At 40.7% G+C, this 16,875-nt stretch overlaps 1 protein-coding gene and 1 long non-coding RNA gene across 5 annotated transcripts in view; one reads left to right on the forward strand and one right to left on the reverse strand.

Annotated features, from left to right (window-relative positions):
• Positions 1-514: 514 nt before the first annotated feature.
• On the reverse strand, positions 515-14,515 carry LOC150021135 (uncharacterized). 3 transcript variants are annotated; one of them, XR_016510698.1, is made up of 4 exons: positions 13,332-14,515; positions 6,376-6,547; positions 3,657-3,929; positions 515-1,478 (listed from the first exon to the last, which is right to left on the reverse strand). It is a non-coding gene; the product is annotated as an uncharacterized LOC150021135 (long non-coding RNA). The 3 variants fall into 3 exon arrangements; XR_016510697.1 differs by lacking the exon at positions 515-1,478 and having other exon boundaries at positions 3,598-3,929; XR_016510699.1 differs by lacking the exons at positions 515-1,478; positions 6,376-6,547 and having other exon boundaries at positions 3,598-3,929.
• The window catches only part of U2SURP (U2 snRNP associated SURP domain containing), a 46,120-nt gene continuing 43,137 nt past the window's right edge, over positions 13,893-16,875 (forward strand). For both annotated transcript variants that reach the window (XM_090275597.1, XM_090275604.1), the window contains exon 1: positions 13,893-13,975. In XM_090275597.1, the coding sequence (XP_090131723.1) occupies positions 13,931-13,975 (45 nt within the window). In that variant the 5' untranslated portion in view covers positions 13,893-13,930. The remainder of the gene's footprint in view (positions 13,976-16,875) is intronic.

The following is a 16,875-nucleotide window of genomic DNA, read 5'->3' on the forward strand; positions in this document are numbered from 1 at the left end:
AGGCCTCTAAGACAAAGAAAGCATTAAAAAATAACAATAGATAGGAGTAACTCATATTTTTTCAGAATTTAAGAGCACTAGTCCTCAGACTTCCATTTTACATTTAAAAAGATCTACAGAGAAAAGTTACATGAAAAGGAAATTACATTTAAGAACATTTTTGTGAAAGCACTAAGAGAACAGGAGATTTTAAAACTACCTTAGTCTTCTTAACATGTATACTTTTGTAAAATTATGCTCTTTGATTTTTTGCTAGTCAGTGGAATGGCATGTTCCATTATCAGTACACTAAACTGCAGGATTAACTAATATTCAAGCAAAAGCAATCACATTTATTAATATGTCCATGAAGCTGTGGTCTAAAACAATAAACGTAACCATAATAATTTGGTATCCATTAATCAAATAAATTTACTGTTTCTAGTATATTTTAAATTCCCTGATGATAAAAGGACAAGGGAAATTTTTTTTTTTTTAAAGGATAACATTAGGAAAAGAATAAACCCAAGGGAGTGTAAACATTTAATTTGCATTACTTGGCAACTCATGATTCTGGCAAAACCACATGTAAAGGGTTAAAAACCTGGGTTGAATCAACAGTAACCAACCACATTCTGTAGTTGGAGGGGGTGGCAGGAATTTGGAACCAAACCGATTGCCTGGAAAGGCTGGCAGAGGCACAAGAAGACAGATGGCAAAGAAAGGGAAAAATTTTCCCCATTTATTCACCAAATAAAATTCAGTATCTCCTTTTTACCAGTGTTAGGTGCTTTACAAAAAACGATCTCACTTAATCTTCTCATGAACATGAGCGAGAGCAAGAGAGAGAGAGAGAATGAGAGAGAGTGATCAGTGTAACCCAGCTAGGAAGCAGAAGCGCAGAATTGTGAACGCAGAACAGCCCGGTGTCAGGGCCTGTGCCATTTTCTCTTCCCTGGACTGTTGTCTGTACCAGGATAAATTATAAGTTATTTGCTGAACCTCTGTATCCCTTGCTAGGGAGTAAGCTCCTTGACGCAGAGGCTGTGTTGGCCTTGTGGATCCATGTGTCCCTCACTGCACTCCAGATTCCTCTGCTGGGAGCAGGGCACTTCCTGTTCCCTTTATGTTCTGTTTGGTGCAATCTGCTGAACATTTTTCCTTTTACTTCAGCCAGGCCCCTGGTGCCCCTTCTTAGTTATTATTGCTTGGCTTTCTGCTTCCGCACTTTCCTTCAAAACCATTTCCCATGCAGCAGACAGAGCTATCTTTTAAAATGCAGATCAGATAACCCTGATCTTAGAATCAAATCCAAATCCTTACCAATGGCCATGGCCCTATGAGGGAGCTGCCCACGTGTGTCCTGTGGTCTCCAGCCTCCCCCTGTGTACCAGGCACACCAGCTCTCTTCCCATTTCTCATTACTCTGAGCTCTGATCCACCTTGGAGCCGTTGGGCTACAGCTGCTTCCTTTCCTCTCTTGGTTTTCTTTAATTATCCTAGACAAATATATGCACAAGGGAGCACATACAAGGATGTTTATTGCAGCATTGTTTGTGATACAACAACTGAAAACAACCTAATATTTTGTGTCAGAAGGGGCCTATGCACTATGGTGTATATTCTCTGTACTTCACAATATTACATAGCAGTTCAAACCATGGGCATATGCACAGAAGGGAGTATGAATTGGTATAGCACCTGCAGAATACAATTTGACAATCTTTCAAAATTAGCAACATAAACATTGTTTCACTGTGCAGTTTCCCTTTTGGAAATTCATCCTACAGACATACTTCCACACATGGAAGTTCTGGTATGTAGAAGAATCAGTGGCCTCCATTAGGACTTCCCAAGGGTGGTGCAGGGACCTTGGGAGAGGGTCTGGACTTCCTCTTCGTGCATGGTGGGAGAGGGAAAAAGTGCTCTAGGGAGAGACTGAATGTATAGGAGGGCAGAGGGTATTTATGGTAACACGGATCTAACATTTCCATCATTACAGACAGTTCTACTGGGCAAGACAAGGCTAGCCGATGCCACTATTGGGCCATTGAAATGCAGCTTGACATGTGCTGAGAATACACACTGGATCACAAAGACTCAGTCCAAAAAAAAATGTAAAATATTAATAATTTTTATATGATTGCATGTTGAAATATTTTGGATAATTATATATTAAAATATGATTAAAATTGATTCTTTTTAAATGTAGCTCCTAGAAAATTTTAATTATATATGTAGCTCATATTATATTTCTGTTGGACAGAGTTGATCTAAAAAGTGCAGGGCAAAAGATTGAGAGGGGGTTCCAGTCAGAGCAGGGCTGAGGATTAAGGAGATGAGGCATTTTGAAAATGATGGTCTCACTTTGGTACATGTTGGTCCCAGGTGATGTGTGGTGTTTTTCAGTTTGATCTGTGAAGGGTTTGGGGCCAGAACAGAAAACAGTGGTGTGGGTAGAGGGTTGACGTTGATGGCCTTGTTTGTGGAGACAGTTCAGGACTTTCCCAGGTTCTCTTTTTCCCCATGAAAATGTACTCTCCTCTGGTCTTAACTTGGCTGATAAAACCTCAGAGTAAGACCAGCCCTTCTCTTAAACATGTAAAAAATGCTCACCTCACTTAGAACAAGAGAAGCACAAAGCAAAATACAAGGAGATACCATTTTTCACCTGCTGACTGGCCAAGATAAAAACAATATTCAGAAACTGGGTGGGCAAGGTTTGGGAAGAGAGGGTAGTGAAATTTAGTTTGTATAACCTTTATGGAAGACAAATTGACAGTATCTGTCAGAACTTTAATTGTGTATATTCTTTGACTCAATCGTGGTATTTTGCCTACAGATATACATTGTGTAAAAGGGTACTCATCACAATAATGCTGATAAAAGGTAAAGATTGAAAATAACTTAAGTGTCCAATAATAGTGATGAAATAAATGATGGGTGTAATTTCAATACAATTATAAAATACTAACATAACTTCACTACCAGGCAGCCACTAAAATAATAAGGCAGATCTATATGTACAAAGAAGGATTTCCAAGATAAATCATTAGGTTCTTTAAAAAGAAATGAAGAGAGGACAGTGTATGTAGCACTCTGCCATTTATATGGGAGGAAAACTCAGTGTATTTACTCATTTATATATTTATAAAAGTATGGATTTTTTTAAGGGTATATAAGAAACTGGTAACAGTGGTGGCCTCCAAAGAGAAGCGTGTATTGTGGGAGAAAAGAGACTTTACCTTTCACTGTATACTATTTTGTATCATTAACCTTTTATAATTTACATATATTGTTAATCCAGTAAAACTAAATAAAGCATTTAATGACTTCTATTTAAGTAGAAATGGGTCTTTGAAATTATTGTTTATTGGAGGATATTAAAAATGTCATTTGTTGAATAAACACATTTAAATAGACCAAAGGAGATATAGTAAAAAGTAAGTTTCCTCCAACCTCTGATTCCCAGAATTTTAAGTTTCCTTCCCTAGTGGCAAGCAGGGTGGCCAGTTCTTAAAGACATGTTGCATAAAAAGACATATGTTGCATAAACAAACATAAATCTTATACTAGTTATCTACTGCTGTGTAACAAATTGCCCCAAAACTCAGTGGCTTAAAGCAACAAACATTTATTATCTCACACCTTCTATGGAGAGCAATCCAGTGGCTTACCTGCGCCTGCTGGCTCATGGTCTTTCACAGGTTGTTGTCAGCTGTTTCTGGGGCTGCAGTCTCCCCACAACTCCACCTAGGAGGATCTGCTTTCAAGTTCACTTAAGGGGTGTTGGCAGGATTTAGTTTCTCATGGGCCGTTGGGCTAACGGCTTCATTTTTTTAACTGGCTTTTGGCCTGAGGCCTGATTCAGTTTCTTGCCACCTGGGCCTGTCCACTGGGCACCTCGTAGCATGGCAGTTGACTTCATCAGAACAAACAGGAGAGAAGAGCTAGAAAAGTCAAGGAAGACAAGAAGCTAAAGTTTTTAAATAAACAAATCTCAGACGTGACATCTCCTTACTGTTGCTGCGTTGTCATTAGAAGCACATCACTAGATTGAACCTATACTCGAGGGGAGGGTGATTACATGGGGCATGGTCACCAGGGCTGAGAGATCATTGGGGGTCATCTTGGAAATGAACACACGTGTATACTGCATTTCTTTGTGTAGGTTACCTTTTCGGGGGAAGCACAAAAGTTCCTCCCTTGCTGTTGTCACGCAACAGTGTACCTTAGAGCAATTTCTAAGTCAGTACGTAAAGATGTCTCAGTCTCCTGGCATGGACTGAGCATTTCAGCCTCACTTTCACACTGAGCATTCTTTGGATGAGCCATACGTTATTACATAGTCCCTTATCGATGGATGGATGGTTAGGGCATTTTTAATCTTTTGCTGCCATGACTTGCCAATATTCCTTATTGGTGTAAGAATTCATCTGGAAGGTAAAGCCCTACAAGCAGAATTGCTGAGTCAAAGGGTAGGTGCACTTGACGTTTTGATAACTCGATGAGTTGCCATCCAAGGGAGCTTGTGCCAACTTATTTTCCAACCCCAGACATTTGTCTACTTTGCCACAGCTTCTTGAGGTATTTTTTCCCCACAAGTTTTAATGGAAAAGGAAATGAGAAACCAGACATAAACTAAAAACAAAAGTCTAATAAATGGCACAGATTGGAGTCATTAATTTTTAGTAACTAAAAATGGAACAAGAATCTACTATTTGCTACTTTGACTTGAATTTACTAGGATATTTTGCTAGTGTCATATACAAATGAGAGCAGGGACTCCTGAGTTAGACCCCCGTATACTGGTGACCTCCTCTGGCTCCTGTCAGAGAATATCTGACCCTCTGGGGCCTGTGTGGCTCTAACACAGTGGTTCTCAATCTGTGGGTTGCGACCCCTTTAGGGGTCGAACGACCGTTTCACAGGGGTCGCCTAAGACCCTCGGAAAACACATATATAATTACATATTGTTTTTGTGGTTAATCACTATGCTTTAATTATGTTCAATTTGTAACAATGAAAATACATCCTGCATATCAGATATTTACATTACGATTCATAACAGTAGCAAAATTACAGTTATGAAGTAGCAACGAAAATAATGTTATGGTTGGGGGTCACCACAACACGAGGAACTGTATTAAAGGTTCGCAGCATTAGGAAGGTTGAGAACCACTGCTCTAACAGCACACAGCTTATCAGATTCCAAATGTATCTGGAGGATATGACACCAACAAATAGCAAACTTAAGTTTACACTGAATAATTATTTACTTTGGAAACTACAGCTTTGGTCATTTTTTTCTTTTCTGCTGATACTTCAAGCATTAGAAAGACAGAGACACAGTCTTTGCTGAGAGCTATGTGGTTTCCTGCTTCACAGGGCTTGCACGGCACTGGCATGCCACCCAGCCAGCACCCAGGTGCAGGCCTCTGCCTCCTCCTCACACGCCCTGCAGGCCCCAAAGCCCCACCACTACTCCAGTCCCCTGGCAAGTGTGCCAGAACTGCCACCAGGACTCAGAGGCCACCATCAGCCACCAGGTGAACCTGGAGCTCACACTGCCTACACCTACCTGTCCATGTCTTACTACTTTGACTGCGATGACATGCTTTGAAGTACTTGGCCAAATATATTCTTCACCAATCTCATGAGGAGAGGAAATACGCTGAGAAACTGATGAAGCTACAGAACCGAGGTGACAGAATCTACCTTCAGGATATCAAGAAACCAGACAGTGATGACTGAGAGAATGGGCTGAATGCAATGGAATGTGTGTTACACTTGGGAAAAAGTGTGAGTTGATCACTACTGGACTTGCACAGACTGGCCACTGACAAAATGACCCCCATTTGCATGACCTTACTAAGACTATCTGAATAAGCCTGTGAAATCCATCAAAGGATTGGGTGACCACATAACCAGCTTGTGCAGGTTGGGTCCCTGGAAACTGGCACAGTAGAGTATCTCTTTGACAAGCACACCCTGGGAGACAGTGAAGAGGGCTCAGCCTCAGGCTGGCTTCCCATAACAAGGGGGTGACTTCCCTGATCACCAAAACAGTACATGCATTTTGGAATTACCTGTACCTTTTCTATAACTTGTAACAAATCATCCACTTATGTCTTTCATTTGTATCATTCTTTCAAATAAAGTAATTTGACATCCCGCCAAAATAAAATGACATAAATAAAAACAAACATAAAATAAAGAGTGTTGGGGTAAAAGAAGTCTTAGAGCTCTCCTCCAATTCTCCTCCAAATTCTGGAATCCTTCCTACAGTCAGCCTCTGTGTATTTTCACGGTGAAATACTTTACTAAGAGAGGTTTTTCCACTGTTATCAGACAGTTTAGAGAAGTCTGCCTTGCTGTGTCTCTGTGCTTCCTAACCTGCCTCGGAGCAGCAGGGAGGGAAGAAGGCTTTGTTCCTCATAAACAGCTTCTGTAGCTCCCTCAGGTCTGCTCTGCTCCAGGCTGCTGACTTAATTGGCGTCACTCCTTCTTCCCAGGACTTCATTTCCAGATGCACCGTCACACTAATTTCTCTCCCTCGGACATACTCCTATTCAAAGAGTCACACATGTCAAGCATGAGGATATCTGCAGTGGCAGTTTTTCTGCTGATCCCACATGACAGGAGGTGTACTTTCAGGACCATTGGATGAGTTTGCATAATGACAAAAAGCTGCGGTGAATTAAAAAATGCTTTGATAATATTCATAGCAGCACAATTCACAAAAGCCAAGACCTGGAAGCAACCCAAGTGGTCCTTGCGTGAATGGATAAACAAATTGTGGCACATACAACAGAATATTACTTAACCTTAAAAAGAAAGGAAGTTCTCACAGATGCTACATCACGGATGAACCTTGAGGACATTATGCTAAGTGACATACGCCAGTCACAATAGGACTAACACTGTATGATTGCACTTTTGTGAGATACATAGAGGAGTCATGTTTATAGAGATGGCAAGTTAGAATGGCAGTTTCCCGGGGCTTTGGGCAAGGACGGGGGGACAATGGCGAGTGAGTGTTTAATAGGTACAGAATTTTAGTTTGGGAAGATGAAAAAGTTCTGGAGGGTGATGGTGGTGACAGTTTCCACAACAATGTGAATGTACTTAATGCCACTAAACTGTCCACTTACAAATGGTTAAAGTGGCAAATTTTATATTATCTGTATTTTCTTGCAATAAAACAAATTATACCCTATCATAGCAGGAACACTAAACATTTGAAAAATAAGTGTATATGTGTCCAAGGCCCATTACTCATACACTATTCAGTTAGTTTGGGCCCACGCCTCCCTCTCCCCAAAATCATTCATCCATGGGAAGCCTCTGGGAGTCATTTCCCTGGGCACAGCTGCTTAGGCCAGGCATGGACGGCTAACCTGAGCTGGACTATTCAGCAGTTCACAGCTGCGATTTTGGAATTTGGTTTCAGGAACATTTGTTAGTTTCTGTGTCTGGTGAAACAGAATGTGTTCCATATAGGCGGGAGCTGAAAGGTTGCCACTCCATGTTTGTTTATTGTTTGTTTCACATGTTTATTGCTGCCTGCTATGTGCCAGACATACTAATATGTGCTGGGATTCAACCCTGTCCCTGCCCTCTTGGAGAAGCAGAGCAAGCCTGAGTGCAAAGGTATTGTCGCTAATATTTTTATTATCTCTAACATTTTGTGGACTGTTCTCTCCTCAATGAACAACACAGTACACATTTTTTTCACATTTAACTTCCCCTTCTAAATTATTTTTCAGTACATTTTTTCAGCACGAGCACTAGCACAATTGCTCAATGAAAACTTGGTGAACAATGACAGGATATTAGATTTTTAATTGTAACAATAAATGTGAGATGAGCCCCAAGATCATTCATAGAAGTTTAGTGTGTGTTCACCTGACAGCAATAAAGGATGGCAGCTGTTGTTTGTTTACCAGTGGCAGCAGCGCCGCCACGTGGCAAAATAATAAATGACCTTTGCAGTCTCTGGAGCCTGCCTGCATAGAAATTACACAATTCTTTTTTTTTTTTTTTTTTTAATTTGAAGATCTAATTCGCTTTATAAATGATTAATGAATTAGGCTGCATCCCATCTAGCAACTAGAAGGGCACTCCCAAAATTACACGATTCTTGAAAAAGGAATTTTTAATTGGGGTTGAGAAAGTCATACTATTTCAAAATTTATACAGAAAGGAGACTTTTAAATCTGTTTAAAATAAGCAAGATATACATTTTCTTACAATGAGACACTACTGTGCTAAGGTTTCCATCCCACTTTCTAAGCAGCTTCTAGTGACTCCTGGGAGTTAGCCCCAGTGGCAAACTCTTGGGAGCAGAACAGACCCCCTCCAGAAATTTTCTACATAGCACCCTTCATGAGGTGCTCCCCGACTCCTCCTATGCAGTACCAGTCTTTTGTGCTCCCCTAACATGCCCCCTGATGTAGATTTTATTCATTATCACATATTTGAGTGCCTGCATGGTGTTTACTCTGTTCTAGGCACTGCAGACACAGCAGTAAACAAACTGGACTAAAATCTATCTTCACTGATTACGCTCTGATTGTGACACATCTGTCTTCTTTACACCCTGTAAGTCATCTGACAACAGAGACCCATTTCATCCCATCTTCACTGGAACCACACCATCTACCCACTAAATTCCCCAGTAACAATTTCAGAACTCAGTTGATTTGAGATGGCTGTATTTATTAGGACCATTCCCACATAAGTTTTCTGGTGGGATCGAAGCTGTGCCTGTCAGCCAGGGACAAAACACAGAAGTAGAAAGTTCATTTTAGATCTTGTGGTCCTCAAATAATAGCCCTTCAAAGATGTCCACAGAACCTTTTGATATGTTAATTTACATGGCAACGGGACTTTGGGTGTGAGTAAGTTAAGGCTGTCCAGATGGGGCAATTATCCTGGATTGCCAAGGTGAGCCCAATGTAATCACAGGGTCCTTTAGCAGGGGAAGGAAGTAGAGTTAGCAGACACAAGGATGGAAGCAGAGATCAGAGAGGAAAAAATGCTGTGTTGCTGGCTCTGAAGATAGGGAGGGCCCCACAAGCCAGAGAACTCTGGAAGCTGGAAAGGCAAGGAAATGGATTCTCCTCTAGGGCCTCCGAAATGAATAGGCCTGCTGGCAAATTTGGACTTCTGACCTCCAGAACTAAGGTCATCAATTTGTAACATAATATACATATATTACATATGATATAGATGTTATATATATGATATATTGTCACTGACTTGGTAGTTTGTCATAGCAGCAACAGGACGCTAATATAGAATTCTACCTGTCCTCCCCCTAATCAGCCCTCCCCTCTGCTCATTCTCCCTGGTGCACTGGGCAGGACATTTCTAATTTGTTCCTTATTTTCTCAAGTCATGGAGTTGTCCTGGTTTTTCTTAACACAAGTCTGTAACTGTTTCTCTAACAAGGTTGTCTAACCTTTGGCATTCTTTGGTATATCCCAGAGTCCTTGTGTTTTCTATGAGAATTTAAAATTCTGCATATTCAGTTCCAAACTTAGCTAAAAAATTAATATATAATTCAACTTAAAACCCAAAGGTCAGCCTCACCCTCATAAGAACACTAAAGGCATTCTCATTAAAAGTCAGGAACAAGACAAGGGTACCATCAGCACACTCTTGCTGTTATGCTGAAGGTACTGGCTAATGTCTTACACAAGGGAAAAAAAATAAACCAAAAGATAGAAAAAAATGGGACAAGAGGAGGTAAACTTGTAGTTACTTGCAACTGATATGATTGTATACCTGAAAGCCCAAGATAAAAAACTTTAAAAAATTATACAAATAGTAAAAGAATTCAGCGAAATGGCAGGATACAACACTGATGTATAGTAATCAATGTATAAACAATTAGGACATACAAATAATGGAAAAACTTATTCTATTCTAGTGAGAAACGATAAAAGGTAACAAGAAATATGCAAAATCAATGTAAGGGAAATAAATACAATAAATAAAACTTGAAAATGAAGAAAAGTATGCCATATTCTTTGATAAAAACATTTACCATGATAGCAATGTGAAAACCAAACCTTATGTGTTTAAGACCACTGCAGTTGGACTTCTATGATTGACAACAGAATAAAATTGATAAGAGAAATAGTCTTGTTCATTTTCTCTTCATAAGCTCATTCTCCACCCAGCCTTTTATATTACCTGGTCTTGTCTCAAGAGTTTCAGTCTTCATAGGGGTATTTATGCTACCCACTGGTAGAAGGCAGGGCACAGGCTAAGGGAGGCTTGATCTCTGGGTAGCCCAGGCCGAGCCCACCTTTGGACTGCCAGGCCATGGTGAGAACTCCCTAGTTGTTGCCCTCTGCTAGTTGTCATGGCGTGCCATGGGAAACTTAAGTCCTCCTTTGTCTTTCTCTCTGTCTCTGTCTCTGTCTTTCTCTTACACACACACACACACACACACACACACACTCCCTCTCTCTCTCTCTCTCTCTCTCACACACACACACACACACACGCTCTATACTCACTTAGGAACATTCAGTTCCACAACTCCATCTGGACTGTGCTAGGTTTCATTGTCTCCCCCCCCAACCACCTGAGGATATGGTTATTGATTTTTTTAGAGAGATAGGAAGGAGAGAGACAAACAGACAGGCAGACACACACACAAACATCGAAGTGAGAGAGAAACACGGATCAGCTGCCTCCTGTAGGCTCTTGGACTGGGGATCAAACCCACAACCTAGGAAAGTGCCCTCACCAGGAATGGAACCCACCACCTTTTGGTGCAGGAGGCGACATTCTTCCCAACTGAACCAACTGGCTGGGGCTCATTATCTTATTTTTACAGCAATTGCTACATAGTAAATATAATCTTCCCACCAGGATCATAGCTAAAATAGCAATTTTTATTAACTTCAACATGTTTCTAGTCCACCCTTGGGCTATATGTGATTGTGAAAAAGTAATACTAACTGCAGTAAATTGTATGATTTTCTTAACTATTTATATGTAGTCCCTTGGCAACAGTAATTGTGAGTCTAATTAAAATTTCAGATTCTATAAAATTCCAAGTACATTCATTCTATTTCATCCTCCTTAATTCGTAGTTTGAGTAATAGGGCCAAGATTTCATGACTTCTATGTACTCAGGAGAACTCTGCTCATTGCCATGAGTGAGTTTTTAAAAGTATACTTAATTAGGCATTAATAAAGGCCTATGTATTTCTAGTCAGGTAACATTTGTTTGACTTCCTTTGGGGCTTTATTGTACAAAAAAGAGAGGGAGGAAGTCTGCATTAACTTTATTTTTAACTTTCGGGGTAAACATTTAGTAAAAATTATTTTTATGGGAAGTAGGACTTTAGGGATTTGAATTAAAAGAATGGATATATTCACTTTTTGAGAGACAAAATCAGCCTGTAGCACTGCCAGAACATGACGAGGCACAGCAAATCCTACTCCTCCCTTCCTCTCAGCTGATGATTTCACTTTCTAATCCTGGACTGTAAACAGATAATTAAGATCTAGTGTGATGAACATCTTGAGTGGGAAGTATAGGTTCCTGTGGATCAGAAGCAGTCTCTAACTTAGGCTTGATGGCAGAGGGAGGTCTGTAAGGTCCTGAAAAGTACTATCTTTAATAAGAGTAGAAAATTGATTAGCCTTCCACTAGAGGCAGGAGGAGGGTGGGGGTAGAAGCACAGAATTGAAAAAGTGTGATAAGATCTGAGATTGAAAATAAATTCAGGCCCTGGGCAGGTAGCTCAGTTGGTTAGAGCATCACCCCCATACACCAAGGTTGTGGCTTCAATACCTGATCAGGGCACATATAAGAATCAACCAATGAATGCATAAATAAGTGGAACAACAAAAATCAATGTCTCTCTCTCCCCTTTCCTCTCCTCCAAAATCAATAAATAAAAATTTTAAAAAGGACAGTAAGTTTAATTGGACTGGAGGTTGTAAAGCATCGTTTCATTTTAATTTCAATGTACAACACTTGTCACTTTCTAATTATTTGTTTAGAAATGATTTCTTTTTGGTTATTTGTTCTTTGTCTATTCTTCTACCCCTGTTCCTCCCCCCACACAGGAGCCCTAGCCAGCTGATACCTCAATGCCTGGCACTTAACGATGGTGAACATCTCCTGAGGGTCTGCCATGTGTGTCAGATCCTGCTCTAGGGGCTTCCCTCACCAGGACCCCAACCTCCACTCCTTCTCCACCCCCTGGACACCATCCAAGCAAACAAAATTCTACATCTTTAGAGTTAGTTCAAATGTTCCCTTCTCTGTGAAATCTCTCCTGTCTCTTTACCTTATCCCTACCCCTCAGAATTAATTACTTCATTCAGAGATCCCACAGCTAATTATCCTTCCTTGCAGCATCAATTTAATTGTGCATAGTGTTAGTTTGCTGTTCCCTTCTCTTGCCCAATCCTCATTCAGTTTTCAGTCATATAAAGACAATGCATTTTCACTTGTCTTTGTAAGCTTCAACATTTTGGGCAGGCTTTTATACACAAAAAGGTCTCAACAATATTTTGCATAAATGAATTAGGAGAAAGATCATGAACTTTTCTTCCTCCCTTCCCTCAGTCTTAGTGCCATCTTTTAAAACAAAATCTGACCGTCACAGCCCTATTTGACCCTGTTTGTTGCAGGCCACTCTATGTCCTCAGAACCAAATTCTAACTGCTAAGCACACTGGTCACCTCAGGGGCTGTGTGAACTTACCCGGCATCCACCCCTTCAGCCACATCCCTCCCTACACCTGGTCTAATAAAACGGTGACTACACAGATGCCCACTGATTCACGCACCAGGCTTTTATTTCAGCTACTCCCTCTGTATGGTGTTCCTTTCCACTTCTGTTGTTAAACATGAAAATACTCAACTGAAAAACTGTAACTCTGAAACAACAGTTTCCATGTATGCTGGATTTAAAATACTGTCTATTTATGATTTTCTCTCATTCAGCCTCTCTGCAGGTACCCACACATTTTGTAGACGCCCTAAGCCAGTTCTCAACCTGTGGGTCACGACCCCTTTGGGGGGTCAAATGACCCTTTCACAGAGGTCGCCTAACACCCTCAGAAAAACACACATATAATTACATATTGATTTTGTGATTAATCACTATGCTTTATGTTCAGTGTATAACAATGAAAATACATCCTGCATATCAGATATTTACATTACAACTCATAACAGTAGCAAAATTAGTTATGAAGTAGCAACAAAAATAATTTTATGGTTGGGGGTCACCACAACATGAGGAACTGTATTTAAAGGGTCGCGGCATTAAGAAGGTTGAGAACCACTACCCTCAACAGGCTATCGGATACCTTCATTGCTGGAATCTCAGGTTGGGTTGAATGCTCATCACTGCTTTCTGGGCACAATTTTATATTCAAGTACCTTGAGCAGATTGCAGTTTCCCACTAGGGTGTGAGCTCCCGAGGTGGTGGGAACAAGGTTTTTGTCCACGGAGCGCTGGGTACCCTCGGTACCCCGAGTTCGCTCCAGACTTGTTTTCTCAGTTGGTGTAAAATCTTGCCCTGCTGATCAGTGTGTTTCTTCTTTAAAGAGACGTTCCCTCCTCGCCAGGAAACACAGCTGGCTCGCACCTATCAGGGGTTGGCCCTTGAAAAATAGTGAAGTATCAGCTGGCCCTGAAACCCAGGACAAGAAGATGATCTAAATTTCCGGGTCCAATAACACGCTCCGCAACGGAGAAAGTAGAAAAAAACCAGCGTAGTGGGCAGGGCCGGGGTAAATCGAGACACCGGAAGTCACGTGTGCAAGAGCTTGCCGGCGCTGTCTCGGCAGTTGACTATTTAGCCTTGCAGGCGCTCTGGCGGGCTCCGCTGTGATCCACTCTCTCGGCTCTCGACTCGCTCGAGCTGCAGCTGCTGCTGCCGCCGAAGGAGGGGCAAAGCTGAAGATGGCGGACAAAACGCCAGGCGGGTCTCAGAAGGCCAGTTCAAAGGTAATTTCTTAGAGGGCTTCTTAAGTCAGTGAGTTTCTCATTGTCGTCTGGGGCCTGCAGACGCTTCTGGCCAGCGGGAGTAGGCTGGGCGGGAGTCCGCGTTCTGGTCGCGGCCGTAGGCCGGAGTGCCGACGCACGGTTGTGCGCAGATTGAGAGGCCTGGTATCTCCCCTTAGTCCCAGCTCGGATTTGGCTCGAGACTGGCGGGCCCTGGGGTGGGATGGCTTCCCTCAGTCTTTCGGCCCGCGCTGGGTATTGGAGCGAAATCAAGGATTTAGATTGAGGTCTGAAGCGGTGAAAGGGCTCTCCTGTGTCTCGCCGTGTTGCGCTGAAGCCGCGAGGTCAGCGCCTCGGCGGGAATCGCTTCCCGGTGATTAAGTCCCTGCGCCTCTTTTCTTGGTTCTTTGGTTTTGGATCTTACGCTTCCGGCCTCCCTCAATTTCTTCGTGGCCTGCTGGGAATAAATAACCTGTAGGGCTGCCAGTTGTGAGGGGAGGACCAATAGTGGAGGAACGCGGGGAGGGAAGTGCAGAGGCGGCGCAGCTCTCCTTTGCAGTGCTGCACCGCCTAGGTTAATACTCTGCGCCCCACACGTGGTCTCATCTCATTCCGGAGGAAGCACGAAACGAGCACTTAATTCCTGGGCGCATATTAGAGGACTCGGGGTCTCCTGCGTCTCCGTGTGTTTCACTGAAACAGGAACTTCCATGTAGTTGGAAGTCACCTTAGATTATTAGTACATTGCAGTTGAGTTTACAGGGAACCGTGTGCGGGTGTTGTGAAACCAGTGAGCTATAGAAATAGTTTTGTACTGGTTGTGTTGAGCAGCATCAGGTCTTAGTTGCCGTCGTGGACGGTTCATTTAATCGTTTGTTTTTTCTTTGAGTTCCTCATCTCGAACACAATATAGAAAGTAATAAGTACTGCCCGAAGTAGTTGTTAAGCTTTTTGATGGTGATGTAAGTAGTTGTGTAACAGTTAAAGGTTCTAGGGACTGTTGTATCTTAAAGAGTGAGTGTGATTACACGTCAGTTAGTAGGAAGTTAGGGCGAGCCTTGCGTTTACAGTTTGTTCTTACAAGCACAATAACCCGTTTTGTACTTGCTGTCTCCTTTCTCATAAACCATATTTTACGCCATTTGGTGAATGATGTTCATAATTAGTTCGTAATTAGTAATGGCTTTACCAAACATCCTTTAGTTATGTAGGAACTATGGTAGAGGGCCAGTTTTGAGTGTTTTACATTTTTGCATTAATTCTTGGTCATTTTCTTCTCTCCCAGGTACATTTCCCCCTGGGCAGTATGGAAGTAGTTGGGTACCTTACTGAACCCACCTCCTCTCAATGGACTCTCGACTAAAGCTAGCTAAATCCATAATAATTCACAAATAAGCGTCACAATTATTTTTTCTGAAATAATATTTTAAGTATCTCCTATTTTGAGGCCTTGCATACACTGAAAACATTTTAATGTCTGTGTTCAGTCTTATATAATAGTACTTCTCATGGCTGTGTGACTGTTACCTGTAATTAAATTGTTGGATCTTCCAGTAATAAATCTTTGAATATATTGCTTTAGAGTATCATCAGTTCATGCCATTAAGAGATTTTCTACTGATGTCTGTAAAAGGAATCAGTATCTCAGGATTCAAATGATATTGACATGACTTTATTAATATGGAGGCTGCATAATGTGAAAAGATCTTGTATTTTGATAACAAATAAACTAGATTTGGATTCAGATCCTGCCTTGGTACTTAATTATGTTTGCAGTTTTAAGGCAGATTGTGTAAACTCTGAGTAAAATTTTAATTTAAAAAGGTACAACATACAAGATTTTTGCCATTGATAATGGCAAAATAATTTGACAAGTCTTAATTATAAAATAAAAAGATGAAGTTAGATAACCACTACAGTTTCTTCTAGTTTAAAAATTACATTTTATGTATACATAATCAAATTACTTACATTATGTGTAGTTGTCCCCAGTGAAGAGATCCCATGCCCTTTTATTTTCTGTGTAATTTTACTTCGCTTTTTTTTTCTTTTAAAGCCTGGCAAATATAGAAATTCAGTAAATGTTTTAGGAATGAGCTAAAATTTTCCTATGCATTATTCCTGTTTATCACTAGACTAAAAAAACTACTTTGGGAGAGAGAGGCATTGATACCCTGTTGTAGCTCTGATTTTTGAAAGGCGAGACAAAGAAAGAGCCTATAATTATTTGTCTATAACTTTGTTAAACATATTTTCTTAGAATTTAATTTGTCAATTATTATTTTGATTTTGAGATTTTTTTTTTTTGTTTGCTTGCTAAACAAAAATGAGAATATGAAGTTTTCTTTCCTCTGTATGTCTTGTGCTGGTAATAATACTCATATTGAATTGTGCGCCCTATTACCGCACTTTTACAATACTTATTTTTTGCCATATTGTGACAAATTGGCTTAGATAGGTAAATAAACAAAGAAAATACTTCTGGCTTTCTTGACATTCAGTGCTAAGTTGGCGTGGGATCAATTTTGATTGACAGTTTTGTTACAAATATTTCATGTATAAGAAGTAAAGTGAAGATCCATTCAAGGCTTGTGATCCTTAGGTATTCGTTACTGTCTATGTACTTGTTCTTTTGTGATGCCTGAAGATGTATAAGATTTAAGTATGAAAATCTCCAAACAAAACACAAATCTTGAAAATCAGGCTCTTCAGTTTCCAGTTTTAATTTAAACTGAATTTTTATTATATATGGTTGTAAACTTATCTTAAAATATAAGGTGGTTAACTTTATGTGCAGAAGGATATGTTTTTGGGTGGAGAGTGGAATTATGAACTTCCATTTTCTTGATCAGTGCTTTTTAGAAATTTGAGTATTTGCATCATTGATGCTTGATTATGACTGT

Source organism: Furipterus horrens, unplaced genomic scaffold, assembly GCF_987537825.1.
Source record: "Furipterus horrens unplaced genomic scaffold, mFurHor1.1.pri manual_scaffold_1, whole genome shotgun sequence".
In the NCBI taxonomy this organism is placed as follows: domain Eukaryota; kingdom Metazoa; phylum Chordata; class Mammalia; order Chiroptera; family Furipteridae; genus Furipterus; species Furipterus horrens.